The 27,565-nt window shown below is 39.0% G+C and overlaps 2 protein-coding genes across 4 annotated transcripts; both read left to right on the forward strand.

The window, feature by feature from the left end:
* Positions 1-209: 209 nt before the first annotated feature.
* On the forward strand, positions 210-9,248 carry LOC128019592 (WAS/WASL-interacting protein family member 1). Of its 3 annotated transcripts, none has more exons than XM_052605662.1 (8): positions 210-384; positions 4,626-4,705; positions 4,946-5,075; positions 5,146-5,283; positions 5,995-6,660; positions 7,515-7,700; positions 8,355-8,459; positions 8,652-9,248. In XM_052605662.1, exons 2-8 carry the CDS (start codon positions 4,658-4,660, stop codon positions 8,696-8,698), a joined length of 1,320 nt encoding a protein of 439 aa, XP_052461622.1. In that variant the 5' UTR covers positions 210-384; positions 4,626-4,657; the 3' UTR covers positions 8,699-9,248. The 3 variants fall into 3 exon arrangements, with proteins under 3 accessions (XP_052461622.1, XP_052461621.1, XP_052461623.1); XM_052605661.1 differs by having other exon boundaries at positions 219-384; positions 5,992-6,660; XM_052605663.1 differs by lacking the exons at positions 210-384; positions 4,626-4,705 and having other exon boundaries at positions 5,129-5,283; positions 5,992-6,660.
* A 677-nt stretch (positions 9,249-9,925) lies between these two features.
* On the forward strand, positions 9,926-27,313 carry LOC128019590 (integral membrane protein GPR155). The gene is made up of 16 exons (XM_052605658.1): positions 9,926-10,132; positions 10,815-11,279; positions 12,205-12,604; positions 13,407-13,575; positions 14,104-14,259; positions 15,785-15,868; positions 15,980-16,100; positions 16,619-16,700; positions 20,472-20,562; positions 20,958-21,141; positions 22,173-22,259; positions 24,095-24,234; positions 24,521-24,616; positions 24,708-24,772; positions 26,214-26,348; positions 26,690-27,313. The coding sequence occupies exons 2-16, from the start codon at positions 10,853-10,855 to the stop codon at positions 26,865-26,867; spliced, it is 2,415 nt and encodes an 804-aa protein (XP_052461618.1). The 5' UTR covers positions 9,926-10,132; positions 10,815-10,852; the 3' UTR covers positions 26,868-27,313.
* The last annotated feature ends 252 nt before the right edge of the window (positions 27,314-27,565 follow it).

Raw genomic sequence — 27,565 nt, forward strand, 5'->3', positions numbered from 1 at the left:
CTCTTGTGCCACTAAATCCATAGATTCAGGATATATTTGCACAAAAATGGCTGATTTGAAGTGCAAGCTCAGTGTGAGCAGCAGGCGAGACCAGAATCAGCTCTGTTTTCTTCAAATGAGTCATTTAGTTCCTGTTTCTGGTCATGTTCTCAGTAGCTGGAGTTCATAAGAGGCCTGGCCTGGCTAATCTTACTCTTTCACATGACACTGTGTGAGGAAACACGTGTGGTCACAATCGTTTGCATGCTGCGATCCTCAGCTCGTTCTGCTGTATGAAGAGCTCTTCGCCGCACCACTCTTAATTGGTCTGCGAGCCACAGATAGGAAGTGCAACACAACTTTTCACAATCCCTTGGATCTGGTGGCTTTAAATGCCCGACACAGGTGAGTCTTTCTTTAAGTGTAGAAATGAAGGAGTGAAGCTTGTGAGGGATTGATGTGGGGTCTGTAAAGGCTAGTGAGCATCACTTGCTGAATGAAAGCTGGTGTTTCGTTTCTTGTTTTCCTCTAGCTGCTGCTTCTCTAACAGAGGAAACTCAACAGAGGAAATGTAGCACACTTTCGGTTTTCACACAGCTTATGAACAAGACTGAAATAACTGTTTACTTGCTGTTTTATCTTGCATTTCACTTTATAAAACAGCATTTACAATACAAAGCATGTGCATCTTTGAATTTTACATCTGTAATAACGGTTTGGAGAAATGGAGAACAGGATACACTTATCTTTGATTAAAAAAAACGTATTATATTGCAGCACACTTGTCCTTACAGAGTATAATTTTCAACATTTTGGGCGTCATTCAGAGTTTTTGAAACAAAATAATATTTTTATTAAGGAATGATGTACTAAAAATGGTTCAAAGTGTCAGTAAAGACTTTTAAATTGTTCAAAAAAGAAAAAAACTGTCAAATAAGTTGTTATTTTGAATTTTCTATTCATTTTAGAATCCTGCAACAAAAAAAAAAGGGTTATGGTTTCAACAAAAATATAAAGGAGCACAACTATTTTCAGCAAATCTGTATATTAGAATGATTTCTGAAGGATCGTGTGACACTGAAGACTTAGAAATGATTCTGAAAATACAGCTTTGATCAGGAATACATTATAATAAAAAAAAATATATTACAATAGAATACTATTTTGAATTGTAATATTATTTCACAATATTACAGTTTTAATAATTCCAGTCTTCTTTCAAAAACATAAAAAAAAAAAAAAATTCTGACCCCAAACTTTTGAACGCTAGTGTACATGCTGACATATCAATAATTCAAAATATAAAAAAATGTTACTTAGAACATTCAATTTAAAAAAAAGTGACAAAAAAGTGAATATGACATGACATACAGCCACATATGGTGACCCATTCTCAGAATTCATGCTCTGCATTTAACCCATCCAAAGTACGTACATGTACACACACACACACACACACGCGCGCGCACACACACACACACACACACGCGTGCGCGCACACACACACACACACAGTGGGCATCATTTATGCTGCAGCGCCCAGGGAGCAGTCAAACCCGCAACCTTAGGGTTAGGAATCAAACTCTCTAACCACTAGGCCACGACTTCCACCTTATATATTTATAAGTATTGAATATTATTCATCTATTAAAATTAAGTGTATTTATTCACAAGCATTCATGTTCCCAAGATTGTCATTTTATCCAGCTTTATCCGATCTGACCTGAAATATTAATTTTAGAATTTTCCTCACTGAGTGTTTTGAGTGAATTTATTGATGTTTGGGATATTTCTCTGGTCGCTGATTCATTTTGTCATTTAAATTGGTCACTGAATACTGCAAAGAGCATCACAATGGTGTTAGCTAAGCTCAAGTTACTGCAAATTGAGCATTATATTACTTAAACTAAATACTGTACTGTATACATACATATATACAGGTGCTTCTCATTAAATTAGAATGTCTTGGAAAAGTTCATTTATTTCAGTAATTCAACTCAAATTGTGAAACCTGTGTATTAAATAAATTCAGTTCACACAGACTGAAGTAGATCTTTAAATTGTGATGATTTTGGCTCACATTTAACAAAAACACACCAATTCACAATCTCAACAAATTAGAATACTTCATATTCCTTCTGGAAATTGTTGGCCTATGTTCATTTACTGTACATGTCCTCAATATATAGGGGCTCCTTTTGCTTTAATTACTGCCTCAATTCGGCGTGGCATGGAGGTGATCAGTTTGTGGCACTGCTGAGGTGGTCTGGAAGCCCAGGTTTCTCTGACAGTGGCCTTCAGCTCATCTGCATTGTTTGGTCTCTTGTTTCTCATCTTCCTCTTGACAATAGCCCACAGATTCTCTACGGGGTTCAGGTCTGGTGAGTTTGCTGGCCAGTCAAGCACACCAACACCATGGTCATTTAACCAACTTTTGGTGCTTTTGGCAGTGTGGGCAGGTGCCAAATCCTGCTGGAAAATGAAACCAGCATCTTCAAAAAGCTGGTCAGCAGAAGGAAACATGAAGTGCTCCAATATTTCTTGGTGAACGGGTGCAGTGACTTTGGTTTCCAAAAAAAAAAGCACAATGGACCCACACCAGCAGATGACATTGCAACCGAAATCATCACAGACTGTAGAAACTTAACACTGGACTTCAATCAACTTGGGCTATGAGCTTCTCCAACCTTCCTCCAGACTCTATGAGCTTGGTTTCCAAATGAAATACAAAACTTGCTCTTATCTGAAAAAAGGGCTTTGGACCAATGGGCAACAGTCCAGTTTTTCTTCTCCTAAGCCCAGGTAAGACTCCTCTGATGTTGTTTGTGGTACAGTAAATCTCTTGACACGTCTGTGTGTGATGACTCTTGATGCCTTGACCCCAGCCTCAGTTCATTCCTTGTGGAGTTTACTTAAATTCTTGAATCGATTTTGCTTGACAATCTTCATAAGGCTGTGGTTCTCTGCAGTTGTGCACTTTTTCCTTCCAGCCAACTTTCTGTTAACATGCTTGGATACAGCACTCTGTGAACAGCCAGCTTCTTTGGCAATGAATGTTTTTGGCTTACCCTCCTTGTGAAGGGTGTCAATGATTGTCTTCTGGACATCTGTCAGATCAGCAGTCTTCCCCATGATTGTGTAGCCTAGTGAATCATACTGAGAGACCATTTTGAAGGCTCAGGAAAACTTTGCAGGTGTTTTGACTTGATTAGTTGATTGGCATGTCACCATATTCTAATTAGTGGTGGGTTTTTGTTAAATGTGAGCCAAAATCATCAGAATTTAAAGGCACCAAAGACTTAAACTATTTCAGTCTATGTGCACAGAATTTATTTAATACACAAGTTTCACAATTTGAGTTGAATTACTGAAATAAATGAACTTTTCCACAACATTCTAATTTATTGAGACGCACCTGTGTGTGTGTGTGTGTATATATATATATATATATATATATATATATGTGTGTGTGTGTGTGTGTGTGTGTTTGTGTGTGTGTCTGAAAATAGGCCACTTCGCAGGGCGTTGAAGTGAACATGTACTGGATTGTTCACGCACCGTCTGAAGGTCATTGCATAATCTGCAGTGCAGTTGCAAATTAAGCAAAATGTCTGTGTTTGGACCATCTTTCTCGCTGAAGAGAGAGATGTGGAGCGTGTTTAACAGCGAGCTGCTCTCCGAACAGCAGAGCCATGTTTATTTCTGTGAGTGTCAGGAAGTCTTTGTCCTCAGTGCGTTCACTAGAGAAGCAGAAAAGAGCTTTTGACACTTTAGCAACTGTCTTACAGTATTGAAGTGTAAAAGTGGTGAAATTGCTTCTCTTTTTTTTACACTGATATAAAGAGAATAAGCTTTAGCATTCCTGAAGATCAAAATAAAATCTATTGCTCACATGTTGAACACGTAGACAGTATTTGCTGTGATGTTCCCCTGATGTACTGACTCGTTGCCTGTGTGTTGGTAGGTGATTGCGAGGGCGTTGTAGGTTAACAGGGTGAATGTTGGGTGTTGGTAGGTAGTGTTGGTTATGGTTTTTTTGTGTGGTTCTTGTGTTTTTCAGTAGCAGTTCTGCTGTTAAAAGGAAATGAGTGGAACAGTGCCAGTAAAGCTCCTTCAAACTTGAGAAACTCACCCAGCAGGGAATGCATGTACAATATTCACAGCGTTGCACATGAGTGATCGGCTCATAGCTGTCGCCTGCTCAGTTATGAATAGCCCTTATTATAAAAGTCTTCCTGCTGCTGCTGGTCTATGCAACATCAACCCAATTTTTTTTCTTTCCTAAAAATACATACCTGGGTTGAAACTGAACAAAATATAATCATGTGATAATTCTTTGTAGCAAATCATCACATTTGTATTTATTGTTCGATATTTCATGTGTCACCTTAAGATGTGAACCCCTGCTGTTGTTACTTTCATATGTTTGTGTTAAACTTCAAAAGGGTAAGTTTAAAGGGTATAAATATGTGCCTATCGTGTGATATAATGAATGTTTCTTTGCAACTTAATGGAAATTGGAACAAAACCACTTGAAGATGAGGCATGCATCTTCGGTTGATGTGCTAGTTTGACACTTGCTCCTCCTATAAGCTTGCCTGTTGTTGATTGGCTGGTAATGATGTGTTTAATTTGTGTGCTCTCAGTCTTTTAGGTTAGAAAAGAAAGAAAAGGAAGCATGCCTGGACCACCGCCTCCTCCTGGCCCTCCTCCAACCTTTGCACAGGTATGACACTGTTGTTCACATCTACATATTGTGACGATTAGCTTAACATGTTCACAGGTTTTCAAGAAACAGTTTTGAGATTTTTTAATCCTGATCAAGGTTTTAATAAGTTTTGTGACCAACTCAAGATTCTAACTTGTTAAACGTTGTTCATCATACAGCTTCAATGAATCACATGACTTGCTCATGGCAATGTGTGTTGTTTCTGGAGCCTGTCTAATAGAAATTGACTTTCACTAGGCAAACACAGAGAAGCCAAATCTGAGCCGAGGTGAGCAGCAAGGGAGAAATTCTTTACTATCAGATATCAGCAAAGGAGCTCGACTGAAGAAAACCGTCACCAATGATCGCAGCGTCCCAATTCTGGATAGTGAGTTCACCTTTTGAATAATTCATTCTTATAATTATAATATCTTATGATAGTATTTTTATTTACGCAGAACCCAAAGGAGGCAGCGGAGGAGGGGGAGGGGGAGGAGGAGGAGGAGGGTTTGGGGGCGGAGCTCCAGGTGGAATGGGTGGACTGTTTCAGGGAGGAATGCCAAGACTGAGATCATCAGGAAACAGAGACAACACTGGTAATCATCTAAAATTAATTTATGATTATTTATTACCGCACAATACTTACATAAAGGGTTGAACTAAAACAAAAAAGAAAAAAAATACTACTAATGCTATTTATAGTAATCCTATTATTTTTGAATTGTGTCAAAAATTGTATTCAATTAATTATGATAATGCTATATTATACTAGATATACACTAAATATATCTATATATACACTGGATAATTCTGATTGAATTCATACTTTTTTATCCTGTTACTATACTATACTATACTATACTATACACTAATTGTATTTATAATTAAATCCTATTTCATTTAATCATATTTGCATTATGATGCAAATTTAAATCAAAATGTCTATACTACACTACACTACACTATACTATACTATACTATACTATACTGTTTAATTAAACTATACATATATAATGTTATGACACTTCATATCCAATTTATATTTCATTCAAATAAAAATCAGACTATACTACACTATACTCCACTGAACTTTACTGTACTATAGTAATATATATAATATATACTGTACATATATAGTATATTATATGTAATACAATAATAATAATAATATAATATTCCAAATCCTATAATAATATTCCTAATCCAAATAGAATCCTTATGTTGTTTGAATTGTGACAAAAATTTAAATGTGCTGTATACTTAAAACTTTTCTTCAAGTTCTTTTTTATTTTGTGCCGCTAAAGCAGTCAGACCACCGATGCCTTCAGCGGGGAGATTCCCGGCACCCAGCAGCCCAGCAGGAAGCAGACCCCCGCTCCCTACCGCCGGACGACCTTCTCCAGGGAGGGCCGGACCCCCACCTGTCCCACATTCGTCACGCTCACCCCAGAGCAGCTCTCCTAGCGGCCCTCCACCTCTGCCTGGAGCTCGACCGTCCAGCTCCTCACCTTCTGTTCCAGCCCCGAACCAGCCGGGCAGACGTCCAAGCATTCCTCGTCCCCAGAGGGACTCCCAGTCTTCCTTCCCTCCACCCCCAATGGCCGCAAGCACCCGGCCCCCATTACCCACAATGCCTAGCAGGCCCTCAGATGACTTCCCGCCCCCTCCACCACCCACCGGAGGAAGCAGAGCATCATTTTCTCGAGATGGACCATTACCACCACCACCACCTTCAACTGAGAGTAAACCATTAAGCTCTCAGAGGCCTATGAGCAATCCACCTCCATCCTTACCTCCAGGAAGAGGAGGAGGGCTCCCACCCATCCCACCATCCCCACGGGACGATCCGTACACTAGAGGCCCTTCGAGAAACAGCCTTCCTCCTCCACCGCCGACTGGACGCTCCAGCCCACTGCCACCTCCACCCACCGAGAGGCCGCCTCCATCAGGAAGGAGCCCATCCATACGCTCAGGTATGAGGAAGGACATTCCTGTTTTCAGTACACATGGTTCTAAAGCAGCTTTAAAGAAAATCATGATGTTAATGTTTAAAATATCTTAATATCTTCATACCTTATACAGTAGATGCATTTATTAGATAAAAAATGAAGCATTTGAGATTTACTATATTTGTCACTTTACTGTATGTCTGTAGATAAAGTTTGATATATAATATAAGAGCTGAGTGATAATTTAGTTACATTTTGTGACAATATTAAGAGTCAAGCAGGTGAGATTTGCTATAGTTTATACATTTGTATTTATAAAAATGCAAAATACAGTACCGGTCAAAGGTTTTTGGGTCTGGATTATTTTTGTCTTTTTTCATGTTTTTGACTCTTATGCTCACCAAGTCTGCAAATATTTGATAAAAAAATACAGAAAAATCAGTAATATTGTAAAATATGTATTGTCTCCCCTTTTACTGACCACAAAGTAGGAATTCCACTGCACCTAAAAATTTTAAGATCTAAATGAACTGATTTGATCAAAAAATTATATTAATCATCATTGAATCAACCAAAATGCATGGATTTACACACATACAACTATTTTCACAGATTAAATCGAGTAGAAATAGCTCTACAAAATAATAATTGAAGGTTACCACTTTTTACAGGGTAGTAATAGTAACAATTATGCTATAATAAATGCTTTTAATTATATATTTAATTAACTATTTTAAAATGTTCCCAGTTTTCCAGTTGACTGAAACATGCATTAACCTGCAGACACTTGGTTCAAAAGACTGTTCTGAGGTTTAGGAATGAGAAATTGTTTTGTTATTATGTGGACTCCTCATTATCTGACTGGACCTCCCCTCCAGGACCTCTCCCACCTCCACCCACTGGAGGAGCAGGCAGAGGAGTGTCTCCCCCCTTACCTCCTCCCAATCGTCCCGGTGGATCAGGCAGACCCTCTCTACCCCCAGAGCCGTCCAGAGAGCCCAGCTTCCCCCCACCACCCCCCGACACCATCAATGGCTTCCAGTGCCCTCCAGCACCTGCCACAGGTATGACTGACACACACACACACACTCTCTCTCTCTCTCTCTCTCTCTCTCTCTCTCTCTCCTTAGCTCTCTCCTCCTATAGGTCAATAATACAGAAGCCACTTGGTTTAAAGTCAAAGAGAGGCATTTCTTCACCACTATCACCAATAAACAGAGTTGCAAATGAAGTAGGTTTTCTAGGACAGAAGAAAACATAGTGTTGGGGCAGTTCAACAAGATTTTACTTAAAGGTATAGTTCACCCAAAAATGGCACTTCTGTCATCATTTACTCACATGCAAGTGGTTCCAAACTTTCTTTTTTTTCTGTGAAATGTAAAAAAAAATGATATTTTGAAAATGCCGGTGTTGGTAATCAAACAGTTTTGGTGCCCATTCATTGTATGGACAAAAAATACAATGGAAGTCAGTGGGTACTGAAACATTTAGATTTGTGCAGAAGAAAGAAAGTAAGGATTGGAATGATGTGTGGGTGAGTAAATGAAGACAGAATTGTTATTGTGGGTGAACGATTCCTTTAAAGTCAGTGGATAGCAGACACAGAATGACGTCGATATTAATATTGACTCAATGTGGCTATGATATGAGTGTTTGATAACTGTTCTTGATTGACTCGGTTTGGCTGCACATATTCTCTTGTATGTCTTTTCCTTTAGATGAGTGGGGGATGAGGTTTTCCTTCCATCCTCTGATTGAATTACCTCCACCAGAGCCGTACGTGTCCTTCTCCAAGTCTTATCCCAGCAAATCTGGCGGCAAAGGTGAGCACTGCAGCATTGCGTGCAGAATTGTGTGTTATTGTTCATGCTGTCCACTCACAGTGGACTTTAGTTTTTCTGCTTTTACATGTAAACTTGACTAGATTTGCATATTTTTATGCAATATTTCAGCATTTCAAAATGTCATAAAGGTTTGATCAGTACAGAATGTGTCTATTTGTATTTGTTTTTCAGGAATGAGAGACAGAGGAGCGCCACCCTTGCCACCAATTCCCAGATGAAACGCTTTTGACATTATTCAGTAACTCATTTGTGAAAATATGAATGTTTTTAACTTTTTAACTTTAACTTTTTATTTAGTATTTTTAGTACTTTTTTAAATCACTTTTGCGTGCATTTTAATCTTTTGGGAAGAATTTTAAGTAAAAATAGTAAAAATGTATGTCCAAAACTATTAAAGTGCAACCTGTCATCATCTGAGAAAGTTTGTTTTAATCTTTTACACATTTACACAGATGCTATTTTACACATTACCCTATAATGCAAATTATGACACAGACATATGCATGCATATAATATAATTTATAATGTATTACAGTTAAATGTTAAATGTGAGATGTTAAAATCAAGAAAGTGTACCAAGGGTTTTCAATGTTTTTAGGACAAGGACCCCTTAAATGATAGAGCAGGGACCTCCGTCAATGTGTCAAGCAGAGCTATAATATACTATTATGATTAAGAATAAATCATACGTATATTGTTCAGACAGTAGATTTTTGTTGATGTACATGCATCACTGCCTGTATATTATATTATATTATTATTATGATATTATGCCTGCCTTTTCATTATTAAATTTGAGATTTCTGCATCATAACAAGCATGTCGAGATAAAAACCACAATACATTAGTTTTTGCATATGTAAATTGTTTCAGAGTCATAGCATATATTCTAATTTGACTAGTCAGGATATTTACATTTACCTGAACTTTAGCTTACTTTTTACTAAAACTTAACATTTTAATTTTACTGTGAGCTGGACAATTAAGAGTCAAATTAGTGAAATCAGTGAGTGTTTATGTAATGTGTAAGCAATAGCTGTTCTAAAAGTTGTTCTTTTACATTCGTGGACGTTTTTTAAGCTATTTAATAAGAGTCTGCATTTACTTTTCTTACACAGAAACTGCCCAAATGGCCCAAACAAAGTAGTCAACAAATCAAATCAAACCAAACCAAATCAGCAGTACGCTTGATAATCCTTTGTTTGGAGAAATGCTGCCATCTATCGGTCATTACGAGAACGTATTTTGTAAGCTGTATGAATTGCATCGTTAAGTTTTTCAGAATGGATACTCTTTAATGTTATAATGTTACTACAATTCCCATATAATGGACAGATTTCATAACTGTTTTTATTAAAAAGAGTTGTTACTATCAAGTCTGTTTTAGGTTAATGCAAAGCACCACGTGAAAAGGACTCCGGGCTCTTGTGCGCATGCGCACAGTCATGCTGTTTTCTATTGGCGAGCTGAAGTTGTTTTGCAATGACGGGATACTTTACTGTACAGTAGCGGTGTGTGACACACACACTACCGAGTCTGAGATAACAAGACAAGCTCACAGCACTGAGAGCAGCAGAGTCGACACGGAAGAGCTCACAGTCTTCTGGATGAGACAGTATGCGTGTTTCTCACACACTAGAACGGCTTTACAGGTGAGTCTGTCAACAACACTCTACTGTTAGACACACACACACACACACGCACACACACACTCAGGTGTGTTCAGGGCTGTGTTTCTCAGAGGCTTCCTGAGATTAGTTTCTCGTAGAGGTCAGTACGATGCTTTGAGGAAACGCTGTCCTGACTAACTTTACTACTGAGAGAGAAGCACAAGCGGATATTAAGTACGACGATGGCAGGACCCTAATATTAGTGGCACCTTGGAGCAAATATGGTACTCATTCAGTTTTACCATCTGATGCGTTCACTGTGTCTGTCTAGGTTTTGACTAAAAACATATCCCCATGTGCCTGTATATTTGCATATATATTAAGAAACATCATAATACCGTTTTAAGCATGTGAAGTCCGGCGTACTGTAAACAGTAGTCAAGAGGAAAAAGAAAAAACAGAAACATATGCATGTACATAATGTACACATGCATGCAATCTAAAAGAGTTTGCTTTAGTCTTTTATGCTTTGTACTATAGTTTAAACACGAAGCTTTTATGGCTCATGTACAGTAATATGATATGATTTGACTATCTCTATATATTCACATAGTCATTGTGCTGCAAAACGGTTAGTTAGAAACACATTTACATGTTTACTAGACTATGATGTTTTGTGTTCCAATAAAAAGCCACACATATGAATGGAGGTTTTGTTCTTTAGTGTCCGAGTGTTTTGAGGGGCCTGTGGTCAGCCTGAAGATGGACGGTCTGTCGGTCAATGTCTCCATCTTCAGCGGCAGCGATGGATCGGACCCCCCCTCCGTCCCCCCCTGCATGTCCATCGACAAGCTCCTTCCAGCCCTGCTCGAGTGTTTCGGGATCATTCTCTGCGGATACATCGCAGGCCGCACAAACATCATCCCAGCTACGCAAGCTAAAGGACTGGGCAGCTTCGTGTCCAAGTTTGCGCTCCCAGCCCTGCTCTTCAAAAACATGGTGCTGCTGGACTTTGGCAACGTCATCTGGCCGTTTTTCTTCAGCGTCCTGGTGGCTAAAGTGGCCGTGTTCTTCTTTGTGTGTGTCCTCACACTTCTGGTGGCGGACAGAGAGAGCCGTTTCTCCAAAGCTGGCCTCTTCTCCATATTTGCCACACAGAGCAATGACTTTGCTCTGGGGTTTCCCATAGGTGAGTGGAAAAGAGGAAAGTCTTCATATAAAGTAAAAGGCTAAAGCATGTGTCTGTTACCGTGAGGAAACTCACTAATCATGAAAAACTTGATCTTCACAAAATCTGTATGCATGCGTGTTCTTTCACTTTCATATACTAAAAGTTCCCTGCATGCATGATGAGTTTGTAGGTAGCACAATCCTTATGCTGTGCAGCCTGTTCGTTTAGTTCGAGGCTCATCGAATGCATTTCCAAGGGCTTGGCACATAGTACTGATATGATTCATATATTGAACAATGGTGTCTTTATCAATGACTATTAACATCCACACCCACTAATAACAGTCTGTTTATCAGCATGTGCTGCAGTTCTGTCGTCAAGTAGATTCTGATTGGCTGTCACTGAAAAAAAAAAAAGGTTCTGATAGTGATTCCATTTATATTGTTCCTCTGTGGCATTATCATTGTAGAAGTGGTGAGGACTTCTCTGTTCTCATTGAATTTGAATGATTAATGCAAGTGTATAGCTATAGTAATCATCATTGTTGTGTATGGGCCTTTAAACATATAGTATTGGATGACAGTGTACGCCCCAATGGTGTTCCATTAACCTTTGACCCAGAAATTGCGTAAACAAAAAGTCGAACTGAAACATGAATTTGCCGTATGCTGTTCCAAACCCATTATATCCTCTTTCTATCACACAAGAAGTTTCCCAGAAGAATGTCCAAGCTGCTCGCCAAGCATTTGTGCAAACTCCACCATGGTTTTAAAACACAAACCAATGCTGTTTGGTGTTTTCTTAAGTTTACGGTTAATAAAAACGGACACCTTGGACATTGTGCTCAACGTCTCCTCTTGTGACGAAAGAAAGCCGTAAGGGTTTGGGTTCTAATGGGTTCTTCTGGTTTATCTAATGCCAGCGGTCTGTGCCTCCTCCACAGTTGAAGCTCTGTACCGAAACACTCATCCTGAGTATCTGCAGTACATCTACCTGGTGGCCCCCGTCTCCCTCATGGTCCTGAACCCGCTAGGCTTTGCTCTCTGTGAGGTGCAGAGGCGGAGGACAGGGGAACCTCAGCCGCAGAGGAAGCTGAAGGTGCTGGGTTTGGTGCTCCTTCAGGTGGTCAAGAACCCTATTGTCTTCATGGTGGTGATCGGGCTTGTTTCTCACTTCCTGCTGGGCCAGAAGATCCCGGCCTTCATGGAGGAGTTTGTAGATGGCCTGGCGAACTCATTCGGAGGAGCAGCGCTGTTTTATCTGGGTCTGACCATGGTGGGGCAGCTGAAAAAGCTGACCCGCTCCACCGTGGTGGCACTTATTCTCCTCATCACGGCAAAACTGTAAGTCTCCATGTACATTGTTCATAGTGAAAGATAAATATTCATTCATCATTCATCATTTGTCGCTCTCTTCTTTGAAACACAAAATGTGAAGCTTAGCAGAATGTCCACGCTGCTCTTTTCCTTTCAAACTGTTAAAGGTACAGTTCACCCAAAAATTTTTTAACATTGTGAAGTCACTCTCAAGTCGTTCCAAAACTGTATGAATTTCGGTCTTCTTTCGAACACAAATGCATGTTACCCAACAGTTGCCGGTAGCCATTGACTTTCAAAGTATTTTTTATTCAAAGAAAGAAACTCATGCTGGTTTGGAAAAACTTGAGGGTAAACAATGATGAAACTCTCTCTTTAAGCTCCTAAATGAACCAAAAAAGCACCATTAAAATGAAGAAATCATATGATAGCTTCGTGGAGGAGCAGAGCCAGTTTTCTAATGAACTATCTGGAGAGTATTCGAAGTGCGTTTATTTCCAGCCAGAGTCTTCAAGCCACTCACTCTGATCTCTGCGTGTTTTTCTAAGGTGGGAAAACTAATTTAGTATTCATGCCCTGGGCTTGTTTGAATCTGTAAATATGCAGGTAGCGGCTTCCCGTTAAACTTGGCAGAGTTCATCCATGTGCTTTAAACGCACACGCTTCGTTAGAAGGAAAAAACACTGCTTGACCTGTGTGTGTAGTTTACTCCCAAACTCTTTTTCCGTTCTTACTCGTATTGTTGAGTAAGATGAATAATAATGTTGACAGGGCTAAAAACGGTTCCTGTAATCTGAAGCGCTCCCTCTGTTCCCCCTGATGTCTTTAGGCTGGTGATGCCTCTGATCTGTAGAGGGATGGTTGAGGTCTTGGACCGTGGAAACAGGAGCTCGCTGAACCACACCAGTCTGTCAAACTATGCCTTCCTGTATGGAGTCTTCCCCACGGCCCCGAGTGTGGCCATATATGCATCACAATACAACATGGAGCTGGAAGTGGTACGATCTTTGTGTAGATTCAGTCAAAATTAGTTCTTCAATTATTTAGAAAAAAACTAACGAAAGTCTTTGAGCAGCACATCAGCATGCTTTCTGAAGACTGGAGTAATGATGCTGAAAATTCAGCTTTGATCACAGGAATAAATTACAGTTTAACATGTATCCAAAGGGAAAAAGTTTATTTTACATTGTAATAACTTTTCAAATTATCACTGTATTTTTTTTTATTAAAAACATGCAGCCCTGGTGAAGATAAGAGACTTAAACATTAGAAAAATTAACTTTTTTGAGCTAACATTTTAAAATGAATTAGATTTTTTTCAGCTAAGGTTGCAAATATCTGCATATTACAAATGATATTCTACATTTACACTATTTATTTTACCTGACACCATTCCCATGGCACGCTTAACTTCATTTGAACCTTATTTAATTGACTCATGCATTTTATCAAAGTACCTCCATATAAAATGTTTAGGTTTTTTTTGGTGGTGATCACCTTCTCTATGAAACATTTGTCCCATCCAGGTGACCTCAGGGATGGTGATTAGCACGTTTCTGTCTGCTCCCATCATGTATGTGTCGGCCTGGCTGTTGACCATCCCGTGGATGGACTCAGATCCACTAGCATCAGCGCTTCAGCACGTCAGCTTCAACATCAGCATTATCAGCCTCTTTGCATTGGTAAGTGTCGACACGCTTTCATTTCTCTTTCTCTCCGTCCAAATTAGTCTGGTTTTGCTTCCCGTTAAAGACAGAAAGGCTTACAGTGTGGTAATATTGCTGTCGGCCTCATGCCGGTGGGGAGAGCACCTGTTTGTGTTACTTCTGCTCTCATGCAGGTGATTATTATGGGATGAAGGTAAATCCATGGAAACCAGGAATTAAATGGATTTCAGTGTGGACGTGCTGTGGGAAATCTGTTATGATGGAAAATTACTTTGTTTTTGGTGTAATATATTTGATGATATTGTGTACTGGGTCTATAATTGTATTCAAAATGCATGATTCATTTATTAAAACATTTAACGTATAAGCTCTAGTAATATATTCAGTCACCTCAGCAATTTCTGAATTCAAATAAATTGTAAATTGTTGGAGGGTAACGTAGTACAATACGACTATCCTGGTATCATAATAAAGAAAAATCCTTAAAATAATTTTGTAATAAACTTTTTACCATTTAAAATTTGTTTGAGCTGTAAAATGTCATGTGACACAATTATTAAAATTAATAATTATAAAAAATATATATTTGATATTTGAAAATTATTTTGAAAATATTTAAAAGCTTTTTTAATAGATAATAAACAACAATAATAAATAAGTGATGCACTCATGTGAAGTTAAAATAATAATAATAATAAAAAAATATATATTGTTACTTGGTTATAACACATTACAAATGGAGTTGTTAAATTTGAACTTTTGTTGAAAAAGGCATAAATGTTTTTCAAAAATATGATACTAAAATGAATACGAAAAGTAAATTCTTGGACATTTTAAAAATACTTTTTCTTGTCTTAAATGTCCTTTTATATAATTTCAGAGTCATATCAAGATTATCTAGGAAAATCTGATAAATCAAAACTGAAATTGAGTTATTTCAGCTACTGTATACAACAAAACGCTGCAAAAATCAACTCGTTATAAAAACTGACAATATATTTTTCTTTGGTTTTGACATCAAAACACAGACAACATCAGATCTCAAAACATTGCACACACTGAATAAACAAACCCAGTAAAAGTGTTTACATGCGAAGTGAAATTAGAGGGCAGAAGAAAAGTTAAGAAGAGTCGTTAGTGTTTGCATGATCATACATGTCATCACATGTCATAAAACATTGTCATTATAAGATTTTAAGTTGTTATGACCATTGAAATTCAAGCACTTCACCGCGGTGTTCAAGCAGGTCCTGTGCTTGCGTGTCTAGTGTAGATGTGAGCCAATCTCAGACTGTCATGCTGTTGTCAGATGCAGCTGTTGACACTTCCTTCCTCTTTGCGTTTAGCTTGAAAGAAAAAAAACTAGAATCTGAAGTTTGGTTCAAGATTATATATAGCATTAAACATGCATATACAGCCTCTGAACCGGTTGAATCAGGTTGTTACTGTAGGTGTATGTTCACATGTTGTGCTGAGAGTATTCAGGCTCTCACTTCTCTGCAATGCTCTGTTGATGTTCATGCTCTTTCTGTCCCTGCAGGTCTGGAGTGTCACAGTCATGCTGCTTAGCAGAAAGTTTCACAGGATTCCTCACATTTTCACCATCAACCTCTTTATGGCGCAGGTAGTTTTCGGGTTTCAGATACACCGTACTTTTCCATTAATACCATAAATATGTTTCTGAACATGAAAGTGCAGTCAAAGTGCCCAGACGAATACTGTCCTGTGTTTGTAGTTATTAGCCTGTGTTGGCATGATAGCGTGGAACTTCCTGGCAGAGCAGGATAACTTCCTGGGTCAGGTGTTGACCTTTACTCTACTGTACGGCTCTCTCTACAGCACATATGTTTGGCCCGGTGAGTCACTCCAGGTTGAGAAATCACCTGTTGCAAAACCATTAAACACTACCTGGTGCACACAAAACCATTACAATTCAGAGAATAAGAGCAAAACAAAACCCTGGCACACTGTTTACCTCTCAAGCATGCATGAACTGCTGAACATGGATATATCAGTACTGTTTTAGCAAATATTAAACAAAAAATCTGAATGAAAAAAATAATTAATTAAATTAATTCCTTCATATGAACTTCAAACTTTTATCATTTTTACAGTCCCCTAAGTTGTATACGTATACAATATGTATTAAAAAACATTGCATATGCAAAATTGAAAGCAAGCTGGTTTAGTTTAATCAGGTGTGGGTTTACAATGCAACTTCTGTTGTAGATTTGAAGAAATATACTGTAATTATAGCAACTGAATTCTTATCCAGAATTATGGTTTACTACTGAATAAAAAAAAAATCTGTATATAAAGTGACAGCCGTTTAGGTTTCAAGTGTTTGAATGATGTTGTTGGTTGTGTTGTGAAGGTCTGATCGCTCTGTCTCTGCTCCTCATGAGGGGCGACGAGGTGTCCTTCAGGCCGGGGCTCACTGTGATCACTGGCTGGGGGTGAGTGGCACATTCACTGAACACATTCACTGAACACAGTCACTGTACACAGTCACTGATCACATTCACCGAACACACTCACCGAACACACTCACCGAACACACTCACCGAACACAGTCACTGAACACACTCACCGAACACACTCACCGAACACACTCACCGAACACAGTCACTGAACACACTCACCGAACACAGTCACCGATCACATTCACTGAACACATTCACCGAACACATTCACCGAACACACTCACCGAACACACTCACCGAACACACTCACCGATCACATTCACTGAACACAGTCACCGAACACAGTCACCGAACACAGTCACCGAACACAGTCACCGAACACAGTCACCGAACACAGTCACCGAACACAGTCACCGAACACAGTCACCGAACACAGTCACCGAACACAGTCACCGAACACAGTCACCGATCACACTCACCGAACACACTCACCGAACACACTCACCGAACACACTCACCGAACACACTCACCGAACACACTCACCGAACACACTCACCGAACACACTCACCGAACACACTCACCGAACACAGTCACCGAACACAGTCACCGAACACAGTCACCGAACACAGTCACCGAACACAGTCACCGAACACAGTCACCGAACACACTCACCGTACACACTCACCGTACACACTCACCGTACACACTCACCGTACACACTCACCGAACACAGTCACTGAACACAGTCACTGAACACAGTCACTGAACACAGTCACTGTACACACTCACTGTACACACTCACTGGACACAGTCACTGGACACAGTCACTGAACACAGTCACTGTACACACTCACTGCACACAGTCACTGGACACAGTCACTGTACACACTCACTGTACACAGTCACTGAACACAGTCACTGAACACAGTCACTGTTAGGGGTGTGCCGGTTTCAGAATTGGTGATGACGGTTATGACGTGAGTCAAATGAGACGGTTCATAACATAACCGTCGGGGGGGGGGGGGGGCGCGCTCTGATCGGTAAAGGGGCAGAGATTTCAGACCTCCGTTTATTAAGGAGATCTGTCACAAAACTCATCATTCGCGCCAAAGTTTTTTGAGCAAATTTCAAAGCCGCACCCGCCCGCCATCCGCTGATTGTTTTGGGGTCTATGGCGATGCAATGCTTTGCTGATGCGAGCCGCAAAAAAAAAAAACCATTGCCATTTGCCCATTAGCTCCGCCCACTACCGGAGAAACTGGTATGTCTTCTGCTTGTTCGAAAATGAATATGAATATTTCTAAATTTAATCCATTATTTTGACAGGAGAAGACAACAAAGAATAGTTTACATATAGCGTGTTGTTTAAGCGTGGTAAGACTCTCGCTCTCTCTCTTTGCATGTGTGAGAAACAGCGCTATCAGTAAAGTGACGGTGAGTCATGCGCATTCACAAAGAGTTTATAGAGTGTCAAATACAGGTGCGCTGTGTGTCCATTGAGATGAGCTGAAAAGTTCAGATCGCTTGAAGGAGAGAGAACTCTGAAGCTCAGATGCTCAAATTAATGCAAGCGTCATGCGCTTCAGTCTATGTAGTAAACAAACCTGCACGTCTCTGCCATTCATTAATTCACACAGAGACGCGCAGAACACGGATTTATATTTTAAACAACTTTTGCGGTTTAACATTTACAGATACTGGTCCATATGGAGATTTGATTTGATTATTTTATGCTAACTTTGGCAAATTCCATGACTGTCCATATTAAACTGCAAGTTTCATTTTCATGACTGGATTTCGAGATTCCGTCCTCGTTTTTTGCTTCATGGAAATCATAGACAAAATTTCAAAGCCGTACCCGCCCGCCATCCGCTGCTTGTTTTGCGGTCTATGGCGATGCAATGCTTTGCTGATGCGAGCCGCAAAAAAAAAGCCATTGTCTGTTCTAGAAAGGATGCAGCAAAGATATTTAATGCTAAAGTATGAGGCATAGGCCTACGCTGAGTTTCATTTATGATGAGATGCGCTCTAGTTCACAGTGCAGTGCAAGTGAACGCGGCGCGCTGGTGCTTCCATGTCACGGTTATCATTGTCTGCTTTAGGCCTACTTGCTTTTTTATTTATTAAAATGCATGCAATTGGTTGATGAAATATTTATTAAAATTAAGATAAAATTTGTACAAAACGAAATTCGTTTTTAAGAAAGGTTTTCTACAAAGCAAAATTTTATGAAGTGGTAAATATCATGTCTGACGATTTACAAAACTTCATTAAGTGGTAAAAACCATGTCTCCCGATATATTGCGCATCTTATGATCTTATCTAAAAAATGAAAATAATTTTTGATAAAAAATGTTTGTAAAAAATATTTTAATGACACGGTTTTGGCGGTTATAGAGTTCTAATGACGGTGTTCAACTATAACCGTCGGTCTCACGGTTATATACTAACCGTCACACCCCTAGTCACTGTACACACTCACTGTACACACTCACTGTACACAGTCACTGGACACAGTCACTGGACACAGTCACTGTACACACTCACTGAACACAGTCACTGGACACAGTCACTGGACACAGTCACTGTACACACTCACTGAACACAGTCACTGTACACACTCACTGTACACACTCACTGAACACAGTCACTGAACACAGTCACTGAACACAGTCACTGTACACAGTCACTGGACACACTCACTGAACACACTCACTGAACACAGTCACTGAACACAGTCACTGAACACATTCACTGAACACAGTCACTGAACACAGTCACTGAACACAGTCACTGAACACAGTCACTGTACACACTCACTGTACACACTCACTGAACACAGTCACTGAACACAGTCACTGAACACAGTCACTGTACACAGTCACTGGACACATTCACTGAACACACTCACTGAACACACTCACTGTACACAGTCACTGAACACAGTCACTGAACACAGTCACTGAACACAGTCACTGAACACAGTCACTGAACACAGTCACTGAACACATTCACTGAACACAGTCACTGAACACAGTCACTGGACACAGTCACTGGACACAGTCACTGGACACAGTCACTGGACACATTCACTGAACACACTCACTGAACACACTCACTGAACACAGTCACTGAACACAGTCACTGAACACAGTCACTGAACACAGTCACCGACTGATCTACACTGTGGCACAATCACACTGATACTCTGTAAGATGCTGCATATGAAGAGTTAATTTGCAAAAATTGACAATTTTCAAAAATCATGTTGTGCATTCCAATTGATTCCAATCAAACTGCAGTGGGATTATTTTAATTAGGTTCAAACAAATACAGCTAACTAACATGATAACATCATAAAAACATGATCTGTTTTTGCAAATAAACTCTTCATATGTTCTGCAGTATAAACCTACTTTGAGGTCTGAGATTGTTCGTCATTAGAACAGTTTTACTATAATGTCGAACTACATTAGTCATACTCCAGTCAGAGAAGTTGATGTTGTGTTGTGATTGAGAACAGCTTATAAAGACCTTGCTTTCCCAAGAGGCATTGCAAATGACAAATTGTCTCCGTACAGTCTCAAAATACTTGAAACCAAATATATAATATTTTCTAATCAGTGATTTAAGTACACGGGCTTGCACCATTGTGCTTCTTATTCTGTGATTCACCTTAGACCGAGATGATATGGATCTTGACCTAATAACTTTTATTTGAAGAATTTCTGGAAGCAAACCTCTGTTCGACAACTAGATCAGCTCTGATGTCTGTGCTTGTCTCTCTCTGTGTCTCCTGCAGCGTCCCAGCTCTGGCTGTCAGTGTCCTCCTCCTGACAGGGGAACGGCTGCCGGACACTATCGACTCTGCATTCTTCTATGGGAAGACACAGGTACAGAGCTGAAGAAAGACAGCCTTTCACACTGCGCACAGTCACAGAGGCCCTCGTTCAATCTCTCTGTACTGTTACCAGTTTCCGAATCCGACCTGTCTGTTCAGGATTGACTGCTTTAGTAGTGGTGTAAAATCACAGTGAAGCATCTGGTAGCAGGAAGTGTGTTACTTACAACTTACAATGCAGTTACATTTACATTTATTAAAAGCATGTGCCCTACATGCATTTGCACGTTTGAGATGAAACTGAGAGTTTTGAGGTCACCTTGTGTTCTTCTAAAAGCTGAAACAAATATGGTAAAGTGGACCTGAAGTCATCCTGAATGGATTAAGCACACTGTGTTTATTGTCAGTAGTCATGTAATGTTTTGTTTCCGGTGGTTTGTGTTTCAGGTGATGTGCACATCTGTGGTCTTATTTGTGAGTATCGTGCTGTGCGGCGTCTCTCTCGCTCTGCTCAGCAGACGAACACAAGACTTCGACGGCCTTGAACGTGGATCAGCGTCTGACAGTGAGGAGGACACACACACACACAGCTCTGAGGAGCAGCCCTCCGCTGTAGGCAGCATCAACACTGGTATGACACGCACGACTCATGCTCTTCTCATAACATGGAATCATGGGAGTCTGAAGATTAGGAATTATTTCGATAAATTCTCGCAAGAATGTTCTTATGTGCAGTTCTCAAAAAAACTGCATTTATCATCAGTGTTGAAAACATTTGTGCTGCTTCATATTTCACAATATTACTGTTTTTCTGATCCAATAAATGCAGCCTGGATTAGCAGAAGAAACTACTTAAAAAAAAACACTGAAAACCTTACTGATCTTAATGATAATACTTGTAATATTAATATTGTTAATTTGTTGTTGGAAACAACCCAATTAATTCATGTATCATCCTTACATTTGGATATTTCGAAGTTAGAGGTTTTTCCTGACTTTAAGAGGTTGTTTATGATGATTTTTAAGAACCATCTTTTTAGGATGTTTTGTCTTTTAGAACAATTAAAAAAAAAAAAAATGTTTTTGGGGAAAATATTTTAGACTATAAAATAAGATAATTGTAGTTCGGATGAATTCTGTGAATCTGGCCCTCGAATACATACTAGCATGCTGTTGATGTCATATTATATATTTTACACTGCCCACTTTTTATGTAAAAAAGCAATATAGTTTTACATGGTCCCTGTGTGTAGTACTGTATTTTAGTGGGAAACAATGTTTCAAACAGTAATGTGTGACGTGATCTCATTATATATATCATAATTATAATATAATTATATAAATCAGCATTTTAAATTTTCCATGAATATTTAAAGTAAAGGATAGATAAGAGAATGTCATCACATTGGAAAAGGAAGTCAGGCGTGCTGCATTGTGGGATACAGTTATCCACGCACTGTGCTCTGGTTATAAACAGCACAGTTTAGATTCATCTGCTTATTTCATAAATAGAGAAAATGTTCATAGTGAGCACAGAATACATACTATTTTGAGAATGAAAATTGTAGCTAGTAAAAGTAGTATGCTGTTCACAGCCTGCAAGAACAAAACATGTGCATGACTATGTGAAGGATTTGACTGATGTTTGTGTGTGTTTGTCAGACTGTCAGATGTGCGAGTGTGCGTGTGGCCCTCCGCAGTCCCTGCCTGACATCACAAGTGCCAAAGAGGAAGCACCCATCCAGACAGGTTCTCTCTTTATTTCACTTCCTGTAGGTCAGAGATGGCTTCCTGTAGCTGGAGCTCAACAGATCGTACAGCAGACGTATGCAGAAGGAAGTTCTGTATAAAGAGAAATTTAATAGTCTGTTGATAGTAGAATAGTTCCTCCGCATATCAACACTTTAAATACTAGATTTGGTTTCGTGGTTAGCTGATTGATATCAAGTCAGTGGAGTTCACATGCTCACTACATCTGAAAACCCTGTTTTCTCACTTTGTCTAATCTTCTCATCAAGATCTGCTCACCTTTATACACCGAAAACTAGCAGAAACTCTTTCTGGCCTTTCGTACATTTTCAGATGACAGATTTAAACACTGTAAATTGAGCGAGCAAGTGCAGAGGTGAAGTCCGCTGCAGCTTTGAACCTTAGCACGTCTGAAATATCATCTGTAAATATCATCAGTTATGCTAATGAAGAACGAAAAGCGTTCTTGATGATAGTCTGTTTCTCATATGTGAACCACTTTTGGATACTTTTAAGATTAATGCACTGAATCCAATTATCGGTTTGATATCGGAATCGGCCGATAATGGCTTTTAATGTAAATATCGGCATCTGAACAATTTGACAAATTAAGCCGATATGTCTTGCTGATAAGAGGAATACGCTAACTTGCATGCGTTCAAGTGATTAGATTACATCAGCAGTGTGGCTCAAAGTTGTGTCTGAATGATGATTAGATTCACTCTTTTGGATCGCTGCATTTATTCTGTGAAAGTGTGTACAGAATGACGCATTTGGTGTATGATAGATTAAACAAAACCATAAGCACATGCAGCAACAGCCAGCCTCCCCCAGGTCCTAACACCCGTTTTGTAAGGAGTTATAATCTGTAAGGGGCGCTGTTGGCCTACTTCTATTTAAATTTGAAGTAAAATAGCCTATAAGAAATAACATTTAAGCCGCTTTTCCACCGAGAGTACCTGGAACTTTTTTCCCACCAGACCTGTTGCTGTCTGCGTTTCCATCGCGGTCTAAAGTAGATTAGGCAAATTGTCTTGAGAGGTAGGTCTGTTGCGTTTCTTAAAACTAAGTATGCAAATTTCAGACTTGCATCCTCGGTAGTTCGTAATTCAACAATGAAACAAAATATTATATCAAACATTGCCTGTTTTTAATTTCATTTTAACATATTAATAGATTAATAGAATACCAAAGACCAAAGATTACCTGTTAAGATTTACTCGAAAACTAATTAGATCTTATGTTAATCCACTACAGAGACATCAGAGCCAGTGGGAAATGTCAGAAGAGTTAGCGGAGTTGAGGCTGATCGCATGGAGCTCCCGCGACGCATATTTTCAAATAAGCTCTGTTTTTAGCAATAAACAGCAGATTTGAGTTTGAAACAACTACATTCTTGCCTGAAATACTTTTAAAAACTACATTTCATGACACAATAACAGTTAACTCTGCATCTTCTTTGTAATGTAAAAACAAATAAATTCTTTTAAAAAAACTACCAAAATTAAAAATATTTTGCTTATGATTTCTGCACAGGAGAGACTTGGTGTTGCTTGCAAACAAAAGGAAATATATCGGTATCGGCATATTGGATACTTGCAAAAGTCCAATATCGTGCATCCCTATTTAAGGTCTTTTGAGCATCTCAGACATGGTCACCTATACTTTTATGTGTGATGTATTATATAATATGTTTGGAAAAGTTGTCTGAACATATTTGAGTTTTACATGAAATCAGGGACAAGAACTATTCCTTTATTGACTTCTGCATCAATAAAACATCACTAAAAGTTGACCGATACTTTGAAATATATTGTGAAATATGCTTGTTTTAGGTCCGTGTGGCCAGCAGTGTACATCCACAAGCTGTTTGCTGGTTGAAGAGGAACAGAAAGTGGCAGATGGACAAAACGCAGATATACAGTCGACGAGACACATGCTCATGTGTCTGTTACTGACCGTCAGTCTGCTCGCTGTGAGTACACCCGTTCACCATGCAATTCATATTCACACCTACCATGGTCAAGAATCTGATGATTCTGAATTAAAGTCTCATACATTAAAATTACACACTAAAAAAATTATACAAGTGCCCCGATACTGTAACGAAAAAAAGATTTTTTTGTATATGATAGCATGCTTTTTCTTTTTTCTCATTTCATTATGCATACTACTCTTATCTGTGGGTGGAGTTTCACCATTATGTACAGTTAGAATCTAGTCATTCTTCAGTGAAGTGTGTGTGTGTGTGTGTGTTGTAGAATCTCTCCAGCTGTCTGTGGTGGCTCTTTAATAAAGATCCAGGGCAGCTGTATCTGGAGCTGCAGTTCTTCTGTGTTGTGGCCAACTTTGGGCAGGTAAACCAGTGTCACATGTGTTGTGCTGAAGTCTTACCATGTAACAGATTTTACTGAAACATGCATCTATATATTGTTTTTTCCACTGTAGGGCCTCATTTCTTTTGCCTTTTTTGGCCTTGACAAGCATTTAATTATTTCTCCGTTCAAAAAGAGGTAAGAATTTTATTTAAATGGTCATATGATGATGTATCACATTTTTTCTTTTGAGATATTGGGAAAGCATGCTGTGTTTTTTTTATTACTACTTCCTCTCGTTTCCAAAAAGATCATTTATTGAGACTAAGCGGATAAAGCTATTTTTTTTTTCAACCATTTTAAAACAACTTCTATCAGTCAGATGAATGAATTTGAATGCATGCAGAGGGGACAATTCAGTGGATGCAATTATTTTTAGACCGTTCTAGGTTTAGTTTGAGGGAACTGGTGAAATATTGAAATATAAAACACTTTATAGAACAAATATAGAACAAGATCCCTGTTCTCTGAACAGTAGCACATTTCAGTTAGGATAGCGTCGTGATCCTGTTACACTGTAGTGCAGCTTTGCAAATAAGGCTGTTGTTGAAGGATGGAGAAGATAAAAACAACTTGACAGCAAACCCACAGCACAATGCTGTCTCTCATTGTACATGCAAATATGGCATTTTCATAACTCCTGATGGCACAGCTGCCCGTTTAATTTTAAGAGTCAGAGAGAGGGTAGAAAATTGGCACAAAAACTTGATTGACATTTATAAGTGGTGTGGGAAATGAATAAATAATTGAATGGGCCCTATTCCACGTTCTTGTAGCATTTGTAGTGAAATTACCCATTTAATGCCATTATAATGTTAAAGTTGCTTTTTGAAAAACGTTCTTTCTTTTTTATTTATGTTTTCATGGATTTTCTTCAATAAATGGTCTGGATAGGGAGAAGGAGTGTTTATTTAAAAAGAAGAAGAAAGATGCTGTTTACAGAAGTAGCTCAACCAAAAATGAAATTTTGCTAAAAAAATTGCTTCCTCTCAGGCCATCCAAGATGTAGATGAGTTTGTTTTTTCATCAGATTTGGAGAAATGTAGCATTGCATCAGTGTCACACCAGTGGATGCTCTGCAGTGAATGGGTGCCGTCAGAATGAGAGTCCAAACGGCTGATAATAACATCACATTTATAAGCAAAAACAGTCCATATCAGCTCTAAACCGATATGATGTGAGAGGACGAGAAGGACTTTTTCACTGGTCACATATTTTGGCCAGAAGTGACTGTATAAAATTAGAAACGTCTTGATGGATTTGTTTCTTACAAACAAGCAGCTTTTCTCTTCACTGGACATTAACTGATGGACTGGAGTGCTGTGGATTATTGTGATGTTTTTATCAGCTGTTGTGACTCATTCTGACGGCACCCATTCACTCAGAGCATCCATTGATAAGTGATGCAATCTTACATTTCCACAAATCTGATGAAGAAATCTGATGGATGGCCTAAGAGTGAGCAGGTTTTCAGCTAATTTAAACTTTTTGGTAAACTTTTAATGTGAAAATGTACAGGTGTTGTACATGCCGTGTAAATAAGTAGTGTACTAATGGAGTGGTCTGTGTGTTGCTAAAGGTTAGCGAGCCTGTGGCAGAGCTGGGGTCAGGAGGTCACCGGCTCTGCAGTGTCTGAGGAGATCAGACTGACCTGCACTCAGTTCCTCACATATCATAAAGAGCAATGCGTCAGAGACATCGTTCACAAGAAAAGGTTAGAGACCTTCACTGCTGTCTCTGCATTTGTTTGCACTCAATTGTTTTAATGTAACCATTCAATCGCATGCATTGATGTCTTTTTGCAATTATAGTCTAATTTTGCATGTTACATCATGTTTGTTAAAATGTATTTGCATGAATCTTAATTTATTTAGTTTTTTAAAGCATGACCCTTTTCGATTTTTTTTATTTTTTATTTAAAACCTCTCCTTGGCTTTCCGATCCTCTGTTATTTCCTGTCCATCTGCCGCTTGCTACCCTTGCCTGTCTGTCTCTGTCTCCTTGTCTGTCTGGTTTGGGTGGGGTGCAGTCGGTGACTCTTGCTCTGCTATGCAGGTGTGGAGAGACGTTTCTGGGCAGTGAGCTGGTGCGCTGGCTGCAGAGCGTGGGGTTGGCCAGCGACCCGGGCGAGGCTCTGGTGTATGGCTCACGTCTGCAGGAGGGCGGAGTCATTCAACACATCACCCTTGAGCACAGCTTCCAGGATGAAGCGCTGCACTACCGCTTCACTTAGAGGAGTCGAACCGCTTCCAGCGTTCACCAGTTTAGCTAATGACACAGCGCACATTTAAGTGAATTATTTATTATACAGATACTAATAGCCACAACCAGATGTGAAAAGTAAAGAGGTCTTGAACACTTTACCTACCTCACACATTCAGGAACTGACTGGAAATCCTGCTCCTCTGTTTTTTTTTTTTTTTTGTATTATTATTTTGACCTCTATATTGAATTGACTGACACATTCATTTCAGAATTGTATTTATCCGTAACAGGTTGAATTAGATTTAAAGTATAAGGTTCTGCACCACACTGGCTGTTGTTGCAGGTTTTTTGTTTGTTTGTTTGTTTGTTTTTTAATGAGATTATTATTATTATAAAGTTGACAGTTAGTAAATTATCTTTATGTTTATTTCTGCCAGCTTTCAATTTCTGCAATAAAACATTTCTCCATACGAATCTTTCTGGAACTATTAACTTTACAGAGTACTTCAGTGAAAGTGTTTGTTAACTGCATGGGAAATCTGTGCTTCATAGAAAGAATATATTATTTAAAAAAAAATATATTGTTTAATACCCAGCCAAAAAAAAAACCCACCACAAAACATTAGAAATTATATTTTAAATGAATGTACTGTATCTAATTTCAATAATAGTAGCCCTTTATTTTACAGTCCTGTTCTGCATGTGGATGTTATGTACTTATTATAG

Source organism: Carassius gibelio, chromosome A9 (genome assembly GCF_023724105.1).
Source record: "Carassius gibelio isolate Cgi1373 ecotype wild population from Czech Republic chromosome A9, carGib1.2-hapl.c, whole genome shotgun sequence".
Classification (NCBI taxonomy): domain Eukaryota; kingdom Metazoa; phylum Chordata; class Actinopteri; order Cypriniformes; family Cyprinidae; genus Carassius; species Carassius gibelio.